At 39.2% G+C, this 22,391-nt stretch overlaps 1 protein-coding gene across 1 annotated transcript in view; it reads right to left on the reverse strand.

Annotated features, from left to right (window-relative positions):
• pard6gb (par-6 family cell polarity regulator gamma b) overlaps window positions 1-22,391 on the reverse strand; it is a 32,844-nt gene that overhangs the window by 5,001 nt on the left and 5,452 nt on the right. The window contains exon 2 of the mRNA XM_044139458.1: window positions 20,670-20,892. Within this exon, the coding sequence (XP_043995393.1) occupies window positions 20,670-20,892 (223 nt within the window). The remainder of the gene's footprint in view (window positions 1-20,669; window positions 20,893-22,391) is intronic.

Below are 22,391 nucleotides of genomic sequence, written 5' to 3' on the forward strand. Positions count from 1 at the left end.
CACTCTTTTCTCAGACTGGCTCCATCAATCTCTCTCTCACAGTTGAGCTGCACTGAAGAAGAGCCTACATCCAAGTTCAGATCAACTGTTTTGCATCATGGTAACATTTTTGTTGCTAAAACTTTCACAAGCGCTCCATTAACATTAAGCTGCATCAGCACCACCCACGACCACAGGCAACCTCTCAGTTCAGCAGACTGGGTTGTGTTAACTCTATTCTCCTTACAAAATACCAGCTTTTTTTTCCTCTGCACGCAACAAATCATTTGAAAACCGCTGCAATTTATTCTGGCCAGAGAAAACAACCCTACTTACAGTGTCCTCCATCTGCCACTGACCTACTGTTAAGTCATGATTCCTTCACATGTTTTATGTAATGATTCTATAATTCTTTAGGCTCAAATTTCCAGAGTTCTCAGTGATTTTTGACCAAAGTTTGAAGTTCAAATGCAAAAATTCACCATAAATTTAGAGCAAATAAAATGCTCAGAATACAATAGAACCTGACAAAAAAAAAAAAAAGAAAAAAAAAAAGAAAAACAGATATGGAAGGAGGGAAGAATAGATAATGGCCAAGGATGGATAAAAAAAAAATGACATGAGGAAAAAAAGATGCCTGGACAAACCAAGTCATCATCAAATGTTGAATTCAGTGACGATTACAGAGGATGTGCTTTATTTGTAACTATAAAGACGCTGATGATGAAACCAACTGATAAGCCATCCAGAATTATGTAAAGACATGTAGATATATTTATATTCAATTCCTGTCAAGAAAATAGTTATCAACTAACCCGATGTTGAAAACGGTTCCTTTTATTAGAACAATAAGCTAATTAGTACACAAGTCTGAGTTAGAACCAACACCGTGAACATAAAATGTCCCTCCATTAATACACTATACTAATAGTGTATGAATGGTTCATTCAGTCTAGTTTAAAATAAAAGAAACACCTCTTTTGACTTTAGATCTAAATAATCTCATAAAAACAGTAGAAGGAGCCAGAAAGGTTTTACCTATCAAGTCCCTGTCATCAAGGTCCAAGTTCTGCTTAATGTGGGCGACACACGTAGGGTGTTCCAGTTGATAACACTGCAGTCACTGTAATACCTTCTGAGAACGAACTCCGTCCTACGCGGGAGCATCAAGCTGAGCTCATGTGAAGTGTCTGATCAAAGACCGACAGGTCACCGCCATTCACCCAACGTCCAACTGAACCTCAGAACTTCAGTTTCTTTGATGGAAAAGATCTTCAAATTAGCTCCTGTTCAGTAATTTCTTCCTGTCATTTACATTTAGCTACATAAAAGTTACTTTTTTTTACAGTACTGCTTGGAAATTCTTACAGTAGACATAAACCATCTAACCTGAAGACAACAGTTTTTTTGGAGTTTGTAAATATTGCCATAGTTACTACATTTGTAAGAAAGAAAAAAATCAGCAAAACAGGCATGCAAGTTCTTTGGCATTTTAATCAGAACAACTTTAAGCCTTTTTGAGTGAGTGTGCATTCATTCATTCAGTCAGTAACTTAAAAACTAACAGATAAAATAAATATGTCACAGTTGACGTAAATCAAATGTAAAGCATGCAATTCCAGACTCCGGGTATCTTGTCTTTATGACTGAAAATATTCATAAAAAGGAGCTTTGTAAGTCTTAATAGCCTTCATTTGTGTCCATATAAGCGTGTATGATCTGGTGCAAAGGGGTGGAGGCAGAAGGAGAACGTGCAGCTTTTATTTTTTTTTGGGATACAAGTAGGGAAGTTTGAAGGTTGAAGCCACAGATTTAGAGAAAATCCCAGTTTAGAAATGCAAACAGCTGGTTGTGTTTATGTTTAACATGATTCTGTTCTAAGTTCATGATCAAGAAACTGCACTAAAAAAAAATAAATAAATAAAATCAACAAAAAAAAACCAACTACTTAAATGGTGCAGAGTATTATAAAGGTTCTGCTCCAGACTTGTGCATAACAGAATGAGATTACTGTTGTCATGCCTTGCGAAATCCTTCTAGATCCAAACTATACAGAAAAGTATAATTGGGAATTTTACTAAGAAAAATTGGACCTTAGACCTTCTGACACCAGAAGACGGGCTCTTAACCAACCCGCAGCGCGGTCGGAGGAAGGGTCAGAGGTGAAAAGACGGCTCCTGGTTGACTTCTACCTCTCATGGCTGCCAGTTTGTCTACCCACTGTGACACTAAAGGAATGTAGCTGGAGATATCACTGAACAGCTTGAAGATCTGCAGTACTCCTCCAAGACAGGCGTGAGGTCCTCTGACCTCTACAAGGGTAACATGATCCATCACTGAATTATCCTTAAAGTGTTTCACAGGTTTTTAATGATCCTGCTCCTGTAGTGGCCAGAACCCGCTCTATGGGAATCGACTAGTAAACTGAATTCGGTCGGGCTTTCAGATCCTATTAAAAGCCCCATGCCGGTTTTAGCCCTCTAAAGTAAAAAGGTAAAGGAAAGAGAGAAAAGTTGGGCTTTGTTCCACTGAGGCCTACCTCTAGTTAAGCAAAGCGGTGAAAACTGTTTTAATGTTCTGCAACTTTTCCAGAATCCCCAATAAAAACAGAATCTAAGAGTTTTATGATCCACCATTAGGATGCCTCAACACGCTTGTTCCTGGCAAATCTTCACCGCAGCTGAAAACACAGCATAAGAAACCAACTACAGCTAAGTAGGTACTTCAAGTCCTTTCTAGAAAGGCGCTATGTTTTTATATGTTGCTGGCGTAATGAAGGGAAACAGATGAAGCGTTAATGCTAAAAACATACCATCAGACACAAACGCGGGAACTTCTTTTTTTTATGGCACGCAGCAAAGACCTGCAGAAACGCCATAATCATCAATCAGAAATCCAGACTGCGGACGTTTAAAGAAGTGTTTGAGGCCAGATGTGGGTGTGATATTTCAGACAGGGCTTTGTGAAAACTTGCACACATTATACTTGTTGTACCTGTGCTAACAAAGACGGGAGGAACCAAACTGCCCGCAGGAACAAGAGTAATTTGTCAATGTTTAATTTATGCAGTGCAGTAAGCAGCATTTATGCAGTTTACCAGTATGTTGAAGAACATCAACACATTCGTCAAAATAATAAACAGAAAGGCAATTAAAGGGAAATAAAGAAAGCATCGTTAGCACTGATAACTACTGTTATCAGTGCTAACCATTGTTATCAGTGCTAACCATTGTTATCGATAACTGATTATCAGTGCTATCAGTTATCAATGTTCTAAATCCAAACATTAAAATATATTGTGGAAAAGACAGAATGAAACTGGCCAATGGTGATTATAAGCTTCACTGAATAGTTTGGTTAGGAAAAGCAAGTGCTAACAAGTTTCGCTAAAATCAACAATGATGGAAGATGTTCAAAATGAAAATGACAGCTATTGTTTTTGTATGTCTGAATTTTAACAAGGGAGTCAGAAAGCACAGAAGATTAGTTCAAGGTTAACTGCTGTTAGCAAAACATCATTGCTAACATTGCAATGATGTTGCAATGACATTGCTAACTGCTGTTAGCCAAACATCAACATAAAACATTGGTCTGCAATCTGCAGGTGGCTGATCTGTGGCCTAAAATGTTAACTTTGTAATCGTGTTTTATGTTTTGAAATATTGAAATCCGGTTCAACTGCAGAGCTGCACAACAGTGTCTGCTCTCTCACACAGTGTGATCTCACCTCTCAAACCAGTGTTATTATTCTTGAAATCATTCACAACACAAATTGTGCTTTAGGGTAAAGAATTTTTGCAATAAACTAATCAACAACCTAACACGAAGCAGTAAAACAGAGCTTTTCCCCATTTAAATATGAAGTTTTATTTGTTTGGGTGTTGGATAGCGACAGTGATGCAGTGTTGGATCGTGGGGGGTTTAAATGAAACGGAGAAGCAACGTCAGCTGTGTGGTCTTTATTTCTCAGTCTTGAAAAGGTGAGGGATATCTGAATATCTGTAAATATTGGTTGATGGCCATAGCTGAAATAATGTTAAATGTCAATCATATTTGCCCAAATTTATTACAAATATTGAGTTGTTCAAAATTCAGGTGTTTTGAAACCGACTTTCAGAACGTTTACCTTGAAACCGACCATGTCAACACTCTGCACAAAGATTCAGTTCTTGGCATTTGTGATATTTTTACTTTGCGATATGACCTAGAGATTAGAAAGCCCCAAAGACAATCTCTGAAAAACAGTCATTCCTTCCAGGCTTCTTCACGTAGCACTCCAGCCTTAACGCATGAGAAGAGCTAAAAGTATTATTAAGAAAAACATTTATTCAACTCCTCATCTTGCAAAAAACACCCAAACTTGCTACCTTTAGCAAAACATGTGCTGCCTGGGAGAAATAATATCAGGTTACGACATTCATACCTCGTTTCTGTTGCTCATGATTGTCAAGTTTCTTCAAGTATGAAGGTTTTTGTTTTTACTGTCCTGCCAATAACTGCACAGGACGAACTCTTATACCGACTCTGGACAGAGAAACGGCTTTATAAAACGTGTCGACACCAGCATGGTTCAACATCACGGCGTTTTCCCAAACTATAAAACTTATTTGACTGTTTGAAAAATAATTCCATTAGACAGCGCTGAAGTAATTTCCTCAGCAGTTAAAAGAACAAGCATATATACCCTGCAGCCTGCAGCTGTGTCCAGAAGCACAGTCAGCTACAGTCCATCTATGCATGCGACATTCCTGCACCCAAACAACCTTCCACCAGCCTCCTCCCCCCTAATGCCGTCGTCGTCCAGGCATGACAGAGTGCTCAGTGACAGCAGAGGCCATGATCTGAGACGAAGCACAGAAAGAACAGTGCAGGACGCTGCTGCCTTTAGCATTAGGTCACTGGATCCTGTGACAGTGGGCTTTATCGTGGGCCCCACAGTGAGAAATTCACACACGCAGCTGGAAGTTCCCCCCCTACTCTCAAACCTATAAAGCACAAAAGGATGAAACCTCACATGACACGGCGCATCCTTGCTGGACAAAAGGAGATAAGCGCAACACAATGCAGTTCACCAAATGCCCTGGAAGCAGAACATTCCCCCCCCCCCCCCGTCTTTCTTGCTTAAGAAAAAGGTTACATTTTTTTTTATAAATGCAGAACACTTTTTACAGCACTCTAGATAACAATGATCAGAAATGGCTAATTTTCATCATTGATCCTCACTGAAATGCATAGTATTGGTAGAACTAGAGACTTTTTCTTTAAACATTTCTTACCACTCATTTTTAAGACATCAACCAAGACTCTTAGCTTATCCTAACATAGAAAAGAAAAAGTAGTCCAGACAGAATGAAAAACTTTTTTTTAAACATGCAAACATATTTCACATTCTTGCAGGGGAGGTTAAGGCAGGGCCTGGGTGGAAATTTGGAGGAGCTCGATAAACATACCAGAATATAATACACAGCAGTGCACAAGTTGGAGTTTAAAGCCACAAGTTTCATTCATTTTTGCACAGCTTTTATGTTCTGCCCAACAGAAAAGAGTAAACGCAGATTCGCAAAAAGCCTTCAAACAAATTAATCCGTAAGTAGGAGAGAAATCTCACTTTGGGGGAAATAAAAACCCAAATCTCAATTCGGAAATATTCTATTCGAGGTAAACATTCAACGTGTTTTCCTGTGGCTTAATTGGCGGAAATACGAGGTGACCCAGTTACAAATTTGCCAGTCACGTTCATCTTACTCCATGTACAGTGAGGGAGGTTGTAATGAAAACTAAAAGATCTCCAAGGCTCACAATTTAAGAACTGCTGCAAGAAAGTGGCAACAAGGACAACAATTAGATAGTTTTATAGGGGCCTGCTAAGGAACAGTTACTTTTAGACACATCACACAAATGTAGATATATGGACATTTCTAACATCTAATGGGACATTAAGTAGAGCCGTGTGATTTGGTCAAACTGAGATCTTTGGCAAAAAAAAGAAGAAAAAAAACAATAGAAATGTTCTGCCTCTAAATCGTTTCTCCTTTTTTCTTACTTAGAAATGCTACTGCAAGTCAAATCTTAAAGAAAAAAAGAGAAAAAGTCAATTAAATCAGCCACTAAACAATGATCGGTTCATCACCATTTTCCAATTCAATGTACATCTGTATCCGAGTAGGTGCACAGAGTTGTTCCACAGAGTTGGTAGGAAAATCTATAATAGCATTGCCTGCTTATGCTGAATTTATTTGGCATGAACGCTTTGGCAAGATTAAAAAAAACAAAAAAAAAAAACAGGGTCAGGTGTGATTTGCACAAACTGTTTCCTAAACAGCGAAAACCCCCCAAAAAACTACAGCAGTCATTTGATCTCCTGATTAGACCCAACAAGGTTGTAAAACCTTTGCGTGCATTTACAGTATAAGCTCATTAGTGATTTGCATGCACTCCCCGCCACCCCCCTCCCCCATTTCACTCTCTTACTGCAGTCGCTCATTTAAAGAGCAGTTGCTGCAGCACACAGAGGCCGCAGCCGCACATCTGGGAGAAGTTACAAAGAGCTGCCGAGGCTGCGCGAACACGCCAGAACAGCCCGTGCGGTGCTGTGGGGGAGTGGAGCGCGTCGCAGGTTTAGGATTCATCTACAGGGAAGAGGAGTGTATTTAAAAGGAAAATGTGTGCGTGTGTTCACAAGGAGATTAATTTTATTTGTGTGCTGGAGAAAGTAGAGGCTGATATCCAGCAGAGATGGGGATGGGAAGAAAAGATCAAAGCGGTGAGGTACGCGTAGATCTTGCATTCCTAAGAAAGGCAGCGATCCACTCTCCGTCGAGTTATCACTCAAACTGACGCGAAGGTTTCTTAGCAAACGTTTTATTGCAGCCGGCCCACTCGTGGTAATCAGCACCTTTCCAGCCCCCTCCAAAAAAAAAACAAAACAAAAACAAACAAAAATAAAATCCCCAAAACAGATGCTGTTAATTTAAGCTCTCCACATTCACATCCATCTGGTCAACAGGTACCAAGGCTGGCAGCACTGCTAACTGCTCAAGTGACCAAAAAATGGCTGCTGCAACGAGACGCAAACTAAATCCAGATTCTGGAAACATGTTGCCTGAAGTGACACGTAAATTACAGTAAAGCTTACCAATTTGGTCATTTTATGCTGAGCCTTAACGTTTGCAGTTCTCACTTAAAGCTTTGTGTGTTGGTCCATCAAATGAAATCCCAAACATAGTGAAGTTTGTGGTTGCGACATCAGAATGTGGAGAAGTTCAAAGTGTTGTGAATACTTTTGTAATTCCATTTTACAGGTAAAAAAAAAAAAAAAAAAAAGAATCTGAATAGATGGATTTAAAAGAAAGCATATGGAATAAGTTGCTTTGCGTCTATGCTAGTGACTAAAAAGGGAGTATATGCTAGAGATACAAACAGTTTGGATAACAGCGTGATTACTAACACTCCCTGAACTTTAAACAGATAGCAGGGAAGCATTTTGTTGACATTAATAAAATGTGAAGGTTTTGCTATCTAGAGTAGAAACAATCCCTCAAATCAACTCCTACATTCAACCACTGATTCACCTCCTCAGATGTTTAATGAATCACAGTTTAGAGGATTTGCTTTCTACTGAACGTTCTTCAGAAATTGAAAAACAAGAAAAACATCGACCTCACAGTTCCGTCTGTGCACAATTCATTTGCTTTGACATTGGCAGTGTGGAAGAAAACGGACAAGCATTAATTCACAAAAGCTTCATTTAGAATAACGTAAAAATATATATATACCAAATAGTTGCACTGAACTTATTTATATTTCAATAGATGGAAACAACTTTAATAAACAGAGAAAAGAATGCAGTGGTTGCAGAGGAGGGCTGGACAAGCTGCAATATTCTCCACTATAAATTTTGCTCAACCACTGACACTCGAAGCAACATAGTTTTGACTTGGAATCTGGCACACAAACATGGGAACATCCTAAAATGTGGAGGCCGTGTATTTGACTCCGCTTTTACTGTTCGAAAGCGGATTAATGGAAAAACATGGGATCTAAAAAGGTGACCTAATGAAATCCAAGTCAAGCAGAGAGATAATTATGACATTTAGAGCAGCATTATGGACAGCATTACATGCCATAAACAAAAACAATAGTTCTACTGTAGTTTTATAGATATTTCTATCCGAGTTTGAATTTTCTGATATGTTTCCTTATGTGAACAATTGAATATTATTAACTTTACTGGAGCAAATCTTAAGCATGGAACCAAACATTATGACTTTAATGAGCACCAAAGTATTTCCAGTTTGGATTCAAGTTGGTTCAAATTTCAAACCAACTTGATGAGTTTGTTTTGGTGGACAAAGCTTTAGCCTGATTATACAAAGGCTCATCCTCCATTAATGTAAACATTGTTCAACAAAAGCAAATAACTGGTTTTAAATTAAAGTTTTGAGTGTCTGATGGGGAAAAAAACAAAACAAAAAAACATCCTGAACTTGAAAGTTGAGCAAAAACAAGTACTTTCACATTGATTTTACACAATTGGTTATGGCTGTGGAACAATGTATTACATTTTATTGATTTTCCAAATGTTGTCTTGCAGGGTATTTGAATATCATTTAGCAGATTGGAAATGTATTTAGATAGTAGACTGAGGTTATGACGACATTCGTTTGCTCTATAAATTATCTGAATTCATATCGACAATCGGGCTGAAAGGTTTTAAGGAAACGTTGCATAACATATCTGACATAACACCAATTCTGATAAACCCACATTTTCTTGATTATCCCCTTTCTGCAACATGTTGATCGCTACAAGTCAGGAAGTGGCTACAAGAAAACAGCTAGTCACCGAAGCTTGTCCAAGTCTACAGTTAAATATAAACAAGATGTTAAAAACAGCTGTAACTCTCACAACAATCAAGGTTGACCAAAGTCTATAAACTATAAATAGTGAGAGTAGAATGGTAGAATGGGGTAAATAATTTAGGCTTTTTATAAACATCCTTACCAGCTGCTCCAGTAATTGCCAGTCAGTGAAGTGGCGCCATCTAAAATCTGATGCTCATCTCAGGCAAATACAGCAACATTACATCGTTTTGACATTAAAAAAACCCCCGAAAAACTATTTTCTACAGTTTTCTTTTTCATTCATGTCTTATTTTTGCCCATTTTTTTGCAACCTTCTCTTCCAGCAAAACTACTGATTTTACATTACGGGTTGATATTTATTAGTCGTTACTGTCAAAAGTCATATTCATGGGTCACAATGAAATCTTTTAATTGGGTCATTTTGTCCCCCCCCTCACATGCACATGTGTATGTGAATGTGAACAAAATCCAAGCATGGGTCAAATAAAACACAGTTTGATAAGGCTTTCAAAATACAGCTTTGTCTGATCTTAGTTCTCTTGCATTGAACTCCTGCAGGCCTCTAAAGCTCCTTACAACCTTCTGCTTTCTAACCCTTTGACATTGCTCAACTCAAATCACTTTCTAATCTTATCAGCTGCAGGTAACAGACAACAAGCAGACTAGCTGGATTATGTTGCCTGTCTGCCTCACACACCCTCCTACATAGTCCAGGCCACGACATGCTGGAGGATGCAACATATAGAGACAAGTGAGGAAATGAGCCAGACATGTAATAAACACCAATGAGACTTAGAAGAGATGGAAAAAAATAAATAAAATGTTTTCAGCCAAAACATCAAACCGACTTATGTGCAGATCAAATTTCGTTTGTGTTGAACTTAGGGTTTTTGAGAAAGAGTGAGAAAACGGACACTGAAGAAATCTTCAGAGCATCTAAACATCATATTCTCAAGAAAAGCAATCCCTTGTTGGATTTCTCATTCACAATAGGAGCAGAAAAAACAAACAAAAAACAATCAGTCGCATTACAACTCGACCCAAAAACAGCCAAAGAAAATAGAACCTCAGAACCAAATTGGGATCATTTTCACCCTGATTTCATCAATCAAATCCAAGCCTACACATATTTTCATGCTCCCCAAACACCTCCGATGTGAAGCTTTACATTTAGTCCATCTCAAGGGACTATCCACGCTGATGCTCATACTTTGAAAAAGATACTTTTCAGTTGCATCGCAAATGGAAGTCACACTTGACTTGGACAAGGTTTCCAAATCTCGATTTGGTGACTCTAAACAGACAAAAAGTCTGGATTGTAGCATCCATCCATCAATCAATCCATCCATTTTCTGTTCAGCCTTGTCCCTAATGGGGTCAGGAGGGTTGCTGGAGTCTATCCCCAGCTACGTTCCGGGCGAGAGGCGGGGTTCACCCTGGACAGGTCGCCAGTCTGTCACAGGGCAACACAAAGACACACAGGACAAACAGCCATTCACACTCACACCTATGGAGAATTTAGAGAGACCAATTAACCTGACAGTCATGTTTTTGGACTGTGGGAGGAAGCTGGAGAACCCGGAGAGAACCCACGCATGCACAGGGAGAACATGCAAACTCCATGCAGAAAGACCCTGGGCCGGGAATCGAACCCAGGACCTTCTTGCTGCAAGGCAACAACTCTACCAACTGCCCCACTGTGCAGCCCTGGACTGTAGCAAACCTGACATATTCCAACAGCTTTCTAGATATTTACTTTTGCTTTGTATGGAATAAATGCACAGGGAAAATGGGAGTTTATAAAGTTTTTTTTTCCCTTCACTACAACTTGCTATTTTATGCATTTAATTTTAGCGACATGCTAGAAAGGATACATACAAAAGAATATGGTATCATCTGCATAGAAGTGAATTTGTTGTTTCTGGAGTCAAAATACAGAATTGGTTAAATGATGAAGAAAGGTCAAGTTATTAAAAAAAGTAATATACTTTGCAGTTTAGTACCATTAAATGTTTCTTTTAGGAATCTATGTAAAGACCTGTGGAGCTGCAGTCTCAATCGACAAACAATGAAAAGCCTTTCCAGACACTCTGGCATGAGCGCACCACAGCTGTCTAGTGTTTGCATGGGCAAAATCTTTTGCAAGCTTGGACAGATCACTCGCTCTTTTCGCCTAGCACCTGAAACACCGACTCCCTCCGTTAGATACCAACATCATAACCCAATGCTTCCTGTGCACGATGACACACATCCTTGTTTCTTCCTGCTCCTTCTTCGCTCTACCGACTCCATTTGTGGATGACTTCTGCTGGTCTTTGGAGAGAACTTTGTCTTCTGTCTCTCACTCTTTCGCAAACACACACGCACACACGCACACACACACCATGTCAACAAAAAGTGTCTGTGGGAGTGTTTCCACATGAGCTGTCAGTGTCCATTGTTTCAGGCTGCAATTCATATCAGGACAAGAGTCAGGGCTCGTTCCTCCCCTCCTCCATTCTTTTCCTTCCTCTCCCATCCTGAACTGCTGAGTTGGCCTGATTCAACCGCCAACTCGTGGCCTGGCTGTTTGGAAAAGGGTGCGTGTGTGTGTGTGTGTGTGTGTGACGGGGGGCAGCTTCTTCTCACGGTGTGGCTGTCTGCTTTTGTCAGGCATCTGAGTCACTTCAGAAGCAGATAACTTAACAGCAATAAATGTCTGAATGATGCATTAAATTTAAAGTATGAAGTGTTAAAGAGAATTGTACGCCGGGTTGGCATACAATTAAATTTCAAATTTAATTTAAAGATGATCAAGTACTATCTTAGACCAGCTTCTTAAGATACATTCTTCAGTAAGTAGTAAAATGAGAACATGAGATTTGACAAATCAAATTATTAGTCTGTATTGAGCTGGAAGAAATTCCAGCCACTTGCAGCAATGGTATGAAGGAAAGTTTTAGCCCTTTTCTTATAGAAACAGATAAAAACTTTGTTCTACCTCAATACCTGGAACCTGCTCTCACTTACTTTGGTTAACAGATGATACTACTTTAACTGCTTTTTGCATTAAAAATTTTGAAATTTAATTTGCTTTCTGAAGATCACCTGAACACCCCCTCTGGATATTCTGTGACTCAGCGGGTCCCCTGAGCTTTATGTTTAGAAGCAGCAGCTTTCTAGGTGTTGACGGATCCATTTTACGGAAATAAGTGCCCCAGGATACATCTTCCGTGTCTCCCAGTAAAATTCTTGAGGATTCCTTCAAAAGTTGCGATTACTAAACAAAGCGCCCGCAGAGCAACTTGAAATCAGAAGAAAGTCGGACGCGTCAGGAAACGCTAAAGCAATAAGGAAAGACTGGAGAATCATCCACAGTACTGTTTCTGCAGATAAGGTTGCAGTCTGAAGCCGGTTATCTTAAAAAAAAAAACAAAAACAAAAACAAGAAAAAAAGTTTAGGACATTTAAGAAGCATGTCGATACACGTCCAACAACGTAGACAAGGAAGTAAGTTAATCTTTAAACAGTAAAATGGCTTAAACTAAATGGTCATAAATTCAACAGGAAAGCAAGTAAAAACTTATTTTTCCACTTCATATGCATTTTTCTTTTCTGAAAACGCATTTAAGAAATTTACCTCTTGAGATTTTGTGCCCAAGTGCTGCTTTAAGTCCAGCTAAAACCTGGCAATGTGTGTTTTTTTTTTTTTTTAAGTCTACTTTTTCCACCATTTTTTCCTCAACAGCAAATTAGTTCCCATTTCACCAGGGATCCCGGAAAGGTAAACAACCCTGAAGAAACAGTCAACTCCCTCTTCGCAAGACAGACTCAAACTATTTCAAATAGAAAACAACAACAACGTTTAATAAATTAACTGTATCTTTTTTAAAAAAAAAACAAACAAACCACTTCTGACTGGTTAAACAAGGGTTGACAAACTAAATATCATTAAGTAAATATAAAAGAGATAAAGAAACTGATAGGCATACACGTAACCTTGATGCAGATATTCTGATTGGCACAAGCTGGGTCATACTTGCATGCATGTTTCCCATATTTATATCACATTCCTGCTGTGATGATACAAAGAGGAAAGTGTCCTCTTATTATAATTCACAATTTTTCAAATACCTAAACAATAATAAGAAGAAATTATCCCGTTTATCACCTAAATATTTCCTTTGCTACCAGCTGTGCACCTCTCATCATGAGCCGGGTGGCTCTGAAGCCGAGCTCGCCTGCGGTGAGCGTCGAGGATCGGAGTCGGCCCCTCCTTTGTAATTATGGACTCTGAAAATAACTCTTTACAAAAGGCTCAAGGTTCATGTTGTGCTCGCTGAACTCTGATGCACAAAAGCTGCGTGATGTCTCTCCTAAGCCAGACTAAGTGGATGTAGTCAAATTCCTCGGGGGATTAAATAGATTTTTGTATAACCTCAAAGAAAAGTTGTCCATTTGAAGTATGTAAAATGAATGAGAAATGTTAGGAAGTTTACTTCATCTGAAGCAAGACAACCCTCATGAGACGCTGTCGAAAATGAACAGGAAACTGCACTGGATCATCAGATAACTGCAGCAATCCCCCACTTGCACACATTCAAAGCCAATTTGCATGTTTTGATTAAAATTAGGTGAGCTGGGATTTCATCAGAGGAAACTAATCTTTTGCTCAAGCGTACACTTGTGTGTTTGTAACTTTTTAAAGCGGGGATTAGTGCGAGTTTTCTACCGTTGCGCACACATACAGAGCATGCCTGGCCTTGTCTTGTCATCCAGCAGAGCTGTAATTAAGGAGGAACTGCAGTGAGCAGTCTCACAGCGAGCCGTCTCTGCACAAACCAACGACTCCGCCCTCGAAAACCCACTAAACGCCCACCTGGCATGCTAACTCCCCACTCTCCATAACCCTAAACGTTCACCCCTTTTCTTCCCTTTTCTTATGCCTCTGCCAAAAATGTAGCCGGGGAATTTTTCTCGGTTTTCCCATATCCAGTCCATCTCAGTGTCTCTGTCCTGGAAATTGCCGTCTGTCATTTATGAGTAACGATTTATTCATATAAAAAAAAGTTGTTTGCTGAAACCTCAAATACAAGGTATTCAAAAACAGCTCATTAATCATGATCCAAAAACATGAGGATGTGCTTCATTTAAAACAGTATTAGCAATGCATACCTCACTTTGAGAGTATTAGAATGGTAACATCTGGGAACTTTGGGAAGAAAAGGATTTTTTTTTTATTTTATTTGTTTGTTTCTACACACACCAGTCAGGGAGTATTAAAGATTTTCACTATAATAAAAAAATAAAGACAGATCAGCTTCTTAATATGCTGCTTTTGGATTTCTTTTTATGGTAATAGACCCTCATTAAAAGACAAAAAAAAATAATAAATCATAGAGGATAAAAATTTTATTTTCTAGAAAAAAGAAATCCTTCCTATAGATGACTTCTACAGCTGTTAGAGAGATGTCAAAAGAAATGTGCTCTTCAGCTAGTCAATAAATCAGATAAACATGTCACATATTCTTAATTTTTTTTAAAGCCATAAAAGCAAGAGAGGAAGACAAACATTTCAATCTTGTTTTTTCCTCTTTAAAAGGCTCAAGGAGTGGCTGCAGTGGTGGTGGTGGTTTAGGATGTTGTTTGCTCCGGAAAGACCAGGTCAGTTTTAACTTGACCACTGAGATCTCTGACACTCAACACAACAAAAATACAAAGACACAATCACATCTGTAAGTCAGACACAGGAGTTTATAGAGATCCTATTTGACATGAATGAAAAGCTTCAGGGTTTCAGGAAATATCCATATTAAAATCAGTTTTTTTTTTGTCACAATAGAAAACACGGCATACTCTCGTGCTACCAGGTTTCACAAACAGCAACACTCTTCGGTGCGGACACCGCTACAGAGCGAAAAAGAAGACTCAAAATGAACCTTTTTTTGGTTCAGTGAAGTTTTTGGAGAATAAAATAAGAGGAAGCACAGATTTGTAAGAAGGTAAAATTATTTTTTACTTTTTTTACATAAAGAGACATGTCTGCAGTTCTCTAGGGCTTTAAGAGAGAGTGATGCTTTCAGCAGGAAATGGAAAAGCGGGACAAAGTGTCTTAAGGTTTTGAGGTTTTAATCTCACTCAGGATCCTGATTTTGAAAATGTTCGCAGACTTTTTAGAAAAAATACACAATGGATATTTAATAATTTAGCTAGTAATTATAGATATCCTAACCTGGGTAATCCCAAATATAAAGTATCCATAATCATTTTGTCCAAGTTTTCAAATTTCGAGTTTAAAATACGTCTGCAACACTAAACTTGTATATAAATCTCATAACAGATCTTAAAGATATATCAAAATCAGTTAGAATCTGTACAGAACCACAGATCAGAAATTGACCCTTGAACTCTGACCAGTTCCTTTATCCTTAAACAAGATTTTACTTGAGCATTCCAAGACAAAAAGTGAGTAATGTTTAGCTTAAGGCTTAAAAGAGAGAAAATTCTATAAAATACTCATTAAAACTGTAGGAGGGATTCCTGACAGACACTCCTTTCCCATGATGTCTGGAAAGTTCACTGTGGGAGAGCAGGAGGGGTGGGTGAAGGAGCGGTTCAAAGAGGGGTCGTAAACCAAAATGAAAGCAGGGACTTAGGAAACATAAACTCCAATATACTTCTGACAACACAACAAGAGTTTAATTAAACTGCCAATTTCTCCCTCCTCCCCCGCAACAGAGACCAAAGAACAGACTCTGTGTGTGTCAGCTGCATGCCGACATGCGCGTCTGAAACTGTCAAACAAAAAGTTCCAGAAACCCAGTGAAGACGTCTCAGACAAGCTGCATGCTCGGCACTTGACCGGGGTTTGTGCCTTCATGGCTTTTTGTGTCGGCTGCTGAGATTTACGACGTCGCTCAATCTGCTTTTCTGTGCTGCTGCAGTCAGAGGCACAAAGAGAGGCCTCTCCACACCAGACACGGCTGCTGCTGCGTCCGGCTCCTGGCGGGGATCGGGCATTTCCATCACACTTGAACTACGACGCTTAATGCAGAAAGACACCCAGAGAAAAGGCCACACAGGTTTTTATTGAATGGCCCTACCACACAGACAATTACATAATCTAAAGGGATTAATGTTGCATGACGACTGTTATTTGGAATTGGAAGGGGCAAATTTTTACTAGTGACCAATACTTAACAACCTGTTTAAACTTTACAAATATATTCCCAAATTTCACTATTATTTTTCCCCTTTCTGTTCTCGAGAGGAAGAAAAAAAAAAAAAAAAAAAAAAAAAAAGAGCAGTAATAATATGTTCAGTGTATCCTTGCTTCCTCTTCTCCCCACTTTCTGTCTGCGCTTTACCATCAAACAGACTCCCCACTGTCGGCCTCAGTCCCCCACTTGTCCTTAATCGTTGAGTCAGGCCCGAGGTCTCTTACGAGAAGTATGACAAGCAGTCTGAGCAGCTACGTACAAAGAGAAAATCCCAGAATGCATACCAAGATGATCACCGAGATGGGCTTCTTGGAGAGAATTGCACTTTCAAGGCTTTGTCCAGGAAAAGAAATTAAAAACAAATAATGACAAGGTAAATAAATATGGTTCCTAAGAAGCATTCTTTTCCCCCCAGTTTTGTTTTTATTGGCATCTTATTATAGCAGGAGCTTCCCTACACAGCTGGAGGTCACCAGAAGCACCTGTGCACATGAAGCACGACCACAACGAAAGATTACTGAGGCTAAGTAACAAGACAATAGCTTAATAAGAACAAAATGGATGTGCTGGTATGAGGAAAAGGAACACGTTTGGCAAAGAGACAATTGGTTAGTTACATGTTAGCATTTCCAAGGTACCCAAGTCAGTTGGTAAAAAAATGAAGTCAGGACGGGTTGTCAACATTGCACAACGCACAGAGGTAACTCCTGAAAGCGATGACTAACATCATACTCCACTAAAAACAATCTGAGAAGTTTTCTTTCAAGCCATTTCATCAGGCTGTCATAGTCTTCCTGCGTTATTTCCTTTAAACTGAATCCAGTACAAGAGGAAATGACATCGCAGCACTCTGGGTTTCTGTTAACACGTTTCTAATGCAAAGGGAAACAGCAAAGGAGGCCAGCGTCAGGTCAGAGAAGTAACAGTTCCTTTGATCTTTGGGAAACCATGTGGTTCAACATGCAAAACGACATCTGTCTGCAGATCTCAGGGGGTTTTTTTTGTTTGTTTTTTTTAACTTGTGCTACATTTCCACGTCTCTCTTTAGCTTGGCTGATGTCGGTATCCATGGGTTGTTGGAGTCGTAAATTTTGGAATGCTACATATGAAGCCAAACAGAGACGACCTCAGATCAGCTGAATAACTCTGTTTATTTAAACTCTTAGCCTTTTCCGCAAACAGGGGTCTCGGCTCTTTGTTAAAAAGTTTAGTCTATACGCAGTCTGCTTATACTGTCTGCAAAACAGCTGAACTTTCCCCTCACGAAACGCAGACTGCAGCCTTACCGTTTCGTGTCTGGTGCAAGTATTTGAACGAGGGTTTTTCCAAATTATCATAGAGTTAAGTTTGGAAAGTTGCAATCAGACCTTTCTCACCTTAAAAGACTGAAGAGTACGACAAATCAAAAAGCTAATAATATAGCAAAGAACTCTTGAATTTGAGTTATTTTCACTTTAAAGTAACATTTAGCTTCAGAATTTTCTGAAGCATCCTTTAGCATCGATGAGTGATAGAGCGTCTTACAATTCGGCTATCAAGAGAGAAAAAAGAAAAAGCAGAAAATGTGGAATATTGTCTGTGATATCTCTGGAGACAATTCAAAAATATATCGTAATGTAATTGTAGTTTTTTTTTGGCTATGTCGCCCACCCCTACCTAGTGTAGAGTCTCTCCTCCTGGTAATAAGATTATAAATACAAAATACAAAACAGAACAAAATGGCCTAACATATACTATGATAAGATAAGCAAACTTTAAGCTATTAGGAATTCATTCATATTCGGTATTCAATATATAAAATGTTCCTTTTAAAGAAACGTTCGATTTTCTGAGAGATGCAGCAATATGTGTGGGTGGGGCAGAAGTGTGTTGCTCTATGGAAAACTCTCTATTCTTATCTTTTTTTTAAACCAGCTCATGCCTCCATTAATCAAAACAAAAGAAGGAGTTCTTGGTTTTATTTGATAGATGATCTATCCATGACAATTGTTGGATTTCAGGTTCCCATGAGGTCTTATTAGTGGTAGTGACCACAATCCCCCCACACCCCCCAAAAAAGCAAAAAACCTCTTAGGCTTCTACAACCTTCAGAGAGACCTCACCTGAAAAACACCCAATCAATCTTCCTTCCATCTCTTCACTCTTTCAGAAGATAAGTGGCGATTATCCACAGAGCCTACAAGGCTCCCAGGAATACACCACACATTTCTAATCTGGTTTGTCTGAGTAAAGGTCATCAGTTAAGAATCAGACCCCACAGGGAGAGTAACATGCATCAGGAGCAGGATTATCACTACATCCTAACAAAACTGTGGCACGCGCAGCAGATACTTCCCACACAATGGAAATCTAGGCCTGCGAGGGAGTGTCAGGTAGATGAAAGAGACCAGCACATGCTGTCATAGCCATTGTTCACGCAGGAGGAGTGGAAAAGGATGCACATGGACTCACAAAGTTATCTGATCTGAGGGTGGAGGAGGCCATCTCTCACTGAGTTACAGGTCAATTCACATAGCTTTTAGTAATGAGCTATTAGCTTCCTTTTCATGTTTCATCTGTAAATCCAGTAAAGTCTTTGAAAATCAATTTATAGTCTAATCGGAGACGATAATCTAGTTTCTCAGCATAATAAATAAAACATGGGGTGGACTTTTTAAAGGGGTGTTTTCTTTTTAAACGCATATCAAAGTCTAGGGATTCCCAATAAATATTTATTTTACTGTCCGAGTCTCAGTGTTGATGTGTGTTTTCACATGGGGTGGTCTGCTGACCCCGGTCACAGAAGACACACGGTGACACCACTGATGACCTGCACTCACAGGGTGGTACTGTCTGATACAGTCATTATCATGCTCACTTTCTCATGCCAGCATCACAATGGGTGCAGGGTATCTGCTCTGAGGAATGAGGTACTCGCACAGCCACACATTCACCTCTTTGTTTGGCTGCTAACAAAAGGCTGCAGATAGGCAGGACGGTCAGACTGCCTCAGCGGCACATTCTTATGAACCACATCACCATGGTCAGAGCGTCATTTTCAACCAAAACTTGCCATTTTCTGCTCTACTTTCCCGGTCACCTTTTCTTAAAGGACCGTTGCTGCTTTCCAGTAAAGACTTATGTAGCTTTATACTGTACAAATCTAGAACGCAACTCAGAACAACTGGAACCAACATTTAGTTTTATCAGAGTAAGAGTCCAGAGAAACCCCTACTAGTTTACAGATTATGGACTACTTATTCTTATTAAACATGTACATAAACCAATACATAGTTTTATACAACAAACAGAGGTTGAAAGTTCAAAAATATATAACAAGAGTCTTCCAGCCATTTGCTCAAGTCTACTCTGAGTCAATCTGCCACTTTGACGGCTAGAAGAAACATTCACAAGGGGATGAAAATTGTTGCTTTCGCACCCAAATGTAACCGGAACTGAAACAACCACGACTCCAAAATAAGAAATGGTTAATGCAGCCAAATGACCAGGATCAACTTAAGCCTTTCACGCCTTTTTGATTCATCAACAACTTCCATTTTGAAGAGAGTGGGGATCAATATGATCTGCTAACTCTTGGGTATGTTGTATTCACTGATCACATGAGACAGATTGTACATTTGAGTTTCTGACTTGGCAGATCCAAAATGCCGGTTTCGTCAAGCATTTCCACAAGTTATTGACAATAAAAACTATCATCGGATTAAACATCCTTTATAGCATTTAACACCAACAAACGAGAGTTTAGTCAGCTTTAGCTATCTTAGTTTTCAGGAACACAGACTGATTTGGGCCTCTTTCGTTTCTAAAACCTATTCTGAGATGAAAATCCACATCATTATTGTTCACAAAATTGCTGCACAGCTTTTGAATTTTAGCCACCGGACCGCAATTAAAACAATACTCTAGACGTGTCCACACACTATCCAACACCGCGAGGAACATTCCTAGAATGATCGAGAGTATGAATAGTTGTGAATGCTGATGGATTCTTTTGCATGCTAGCTAGCTCTCTGGCAAGCAGTCAAAACCCTCTCCAAACTTGGGGATCAATGACAGAACAGGGATGGAGAGAGGAGTTGGTTCCCATTCAGCACGCTGTGGGTTTTGGTATTGCACAAATACGCGCTCGCATGCAGGCACACAGAAGCTCACGAACGTAGGGAGCTCCTTCAGGAGCCTCCCTTTTCATGCAGATCTTTTGTCTCTCAGTAATGTCTGGTATGCCAGCTCTGCTCAATGACCTGATTTCTATGGGGCTGCCGAGGCACCGATCTCTCTCCCTGCGTTTGTGTCTGTGTTCATCTGCCTGCAAGGCCTTCCTCTGGATAAAGCACAGGGCTTAGCTGGGCAGACAGACACAGACCAAGACTGATCCGGTGTATAAGAGCACAGGGGACACAAAGAACACAAACAGAAAGTCTTGCATGAAGTAGACAGAACAGGCCTCTGGGCCAACTTAATTGAATGAGGAAATGTATATATTTTTTCCCCCCTCAAGTTGCAATCGACCAAGCAGTTAATAAAAATACACGTTTACTTTACATTCTAACTAGTTTCAGGATATTTAAAACAGTAATATTTGATTCTACCCAACAAATTTTAAGACGAATTGTTTCTGTACACTCACCTCGTCTTTGTACGAATACCCTGAGTAGGGGATGAGCCGAGTCGACTGCCTTGGAAAAGTTCTCGTCGTTGTTAATAGGCAGGAAGTCGCCATGAGTGTCGGCGTAGCCAATCATCACCTCTATGTTCGCGAGGCGGTGAATGTGCAGGATGAGCTTGTAGAACTCCTCGAATTTACCAGGCTTGAACCGGTTTACGGAGAACCGTCGGAACTCCGCTCCGTACTAAAGTAAGAGGAAGAACGAAAAAAATAAAAAAGTAGATGTTAATCCTAAAGTAGAAAACTAAGATGCCACTTGGATAAATTAAAAGGTACAAATAGTTGATGGATAAGGCACAGCAAAGCAAGCTTGTGAACAATGTATGAATAAAAATGACACTTTGAAAATCCAGTTTTAACACAGCCAGTGCATATTTTCAAACATTTACATTACACAGCAGCAAAAACCATTGACCTTCAGGGAAGAAACAGATCAACTTTGCTTTTCAACATACCAAATGCAACGTTAGAGAAATAATTATAACTTAGTAAGAGAAAATAATTTTCTTTTGCACATACAATGCTTTTATACTAAGCTACAGACTCAAAACCAGAAGGTACATGCACAGTACCATATTTACTCAGTTTATTCAACCTAATAAATTTTGATACAAATGTAAAAAATGATTTATGATGATAACCGCATATTTTGGGTTCCGTTTCTTAAAGCACAAATGGGCCTCATTACTGTCCAACTTGTGGAATCTGGAAAAACATATAATCTGAAAAACTTCATGATATCTAAACTCTAAAGAAAGTCAAATTAAAAGGAGAAAACAGTTTCAGAGAGGCCTAGTCAATGTCTAGACATAAATCTATTTGAGTATCAAATCAATGTGGCTGAATGAAAAATTACTTTGCAAAGCAAAGCCGGCCAAATTTCCTCTATAGCAAATGACTCAGTGACAGTTACCGCCTTAACTTGATGACAGTAGTTGCCCCCAGGGGTGGTAGAACCATTTATTGCGTTTAAGAGGCAATTACTTTTCCACATAAGGCTCAGTTGTTTTTACAGCTTGTTTTGTTTAATAAATGAAATAATCCTTTCAGCATGGCATTCAGTTTTACTCAGGTTTGATATTTAAACGTATTGGATGGTCTAACATTTAAGTGACAAAAAAAACAAAAAACAGAAGGATTCTGTAAGGGACATTTCACATCACTGAACTTGGGCTTACGATTAATTAACTACCAGAAATATCTATTCTGTCTCTTTAATGGTTTGTAAACAACCTGTGAAGCTCACAGGTTCCGCCTCATTGAATGTGTTAGCAGCCAACCAAACACTCTGTGTGACGTTAGATAAACCAGGAGAGGAAATAAATGAGTGTGAAAACTTTGGATCATATTCATTTTAAATTAAAGGAAAAAGAACCCATTAAACAATTTTTTTCTACAATCTACTGCAGCTCAAATGTTTGAGCAAATACTTCCTCAGGAACGCTAAATATCATCCCTTAAAACAGAGCAACTTTACTGTACTCTAGATCTTCTATAGTCCTGCTCTCTCTCACCATCAGGCAGCCTGAATGCACTTCACTAGATATATCTCGAAATAAGAACCAAACCAGATATGCTATTAGGGATATAAAGTGCAATAAATTTGTTCTCAGATGCGACTGGATTTCTCAATAGCACACCTGGAAAAAAACATCTCAGGTCGCATTGGTGCAACCAGTTGCT

The sequence above is a fragment of the Gambusia affinis genome, linkage group LG14, assembly GCF_019740435.1.
Source record: "Gambusia affinis linkage group LG14, SWU_Gaff_1.0, whole genome shotgun sequence".
NCBI lineage: Eukaryota > Metazoa > Chordata > Actinopteri > Cyprinodontiformes > Poeciliidae > Gambusia > Gambusia affinis.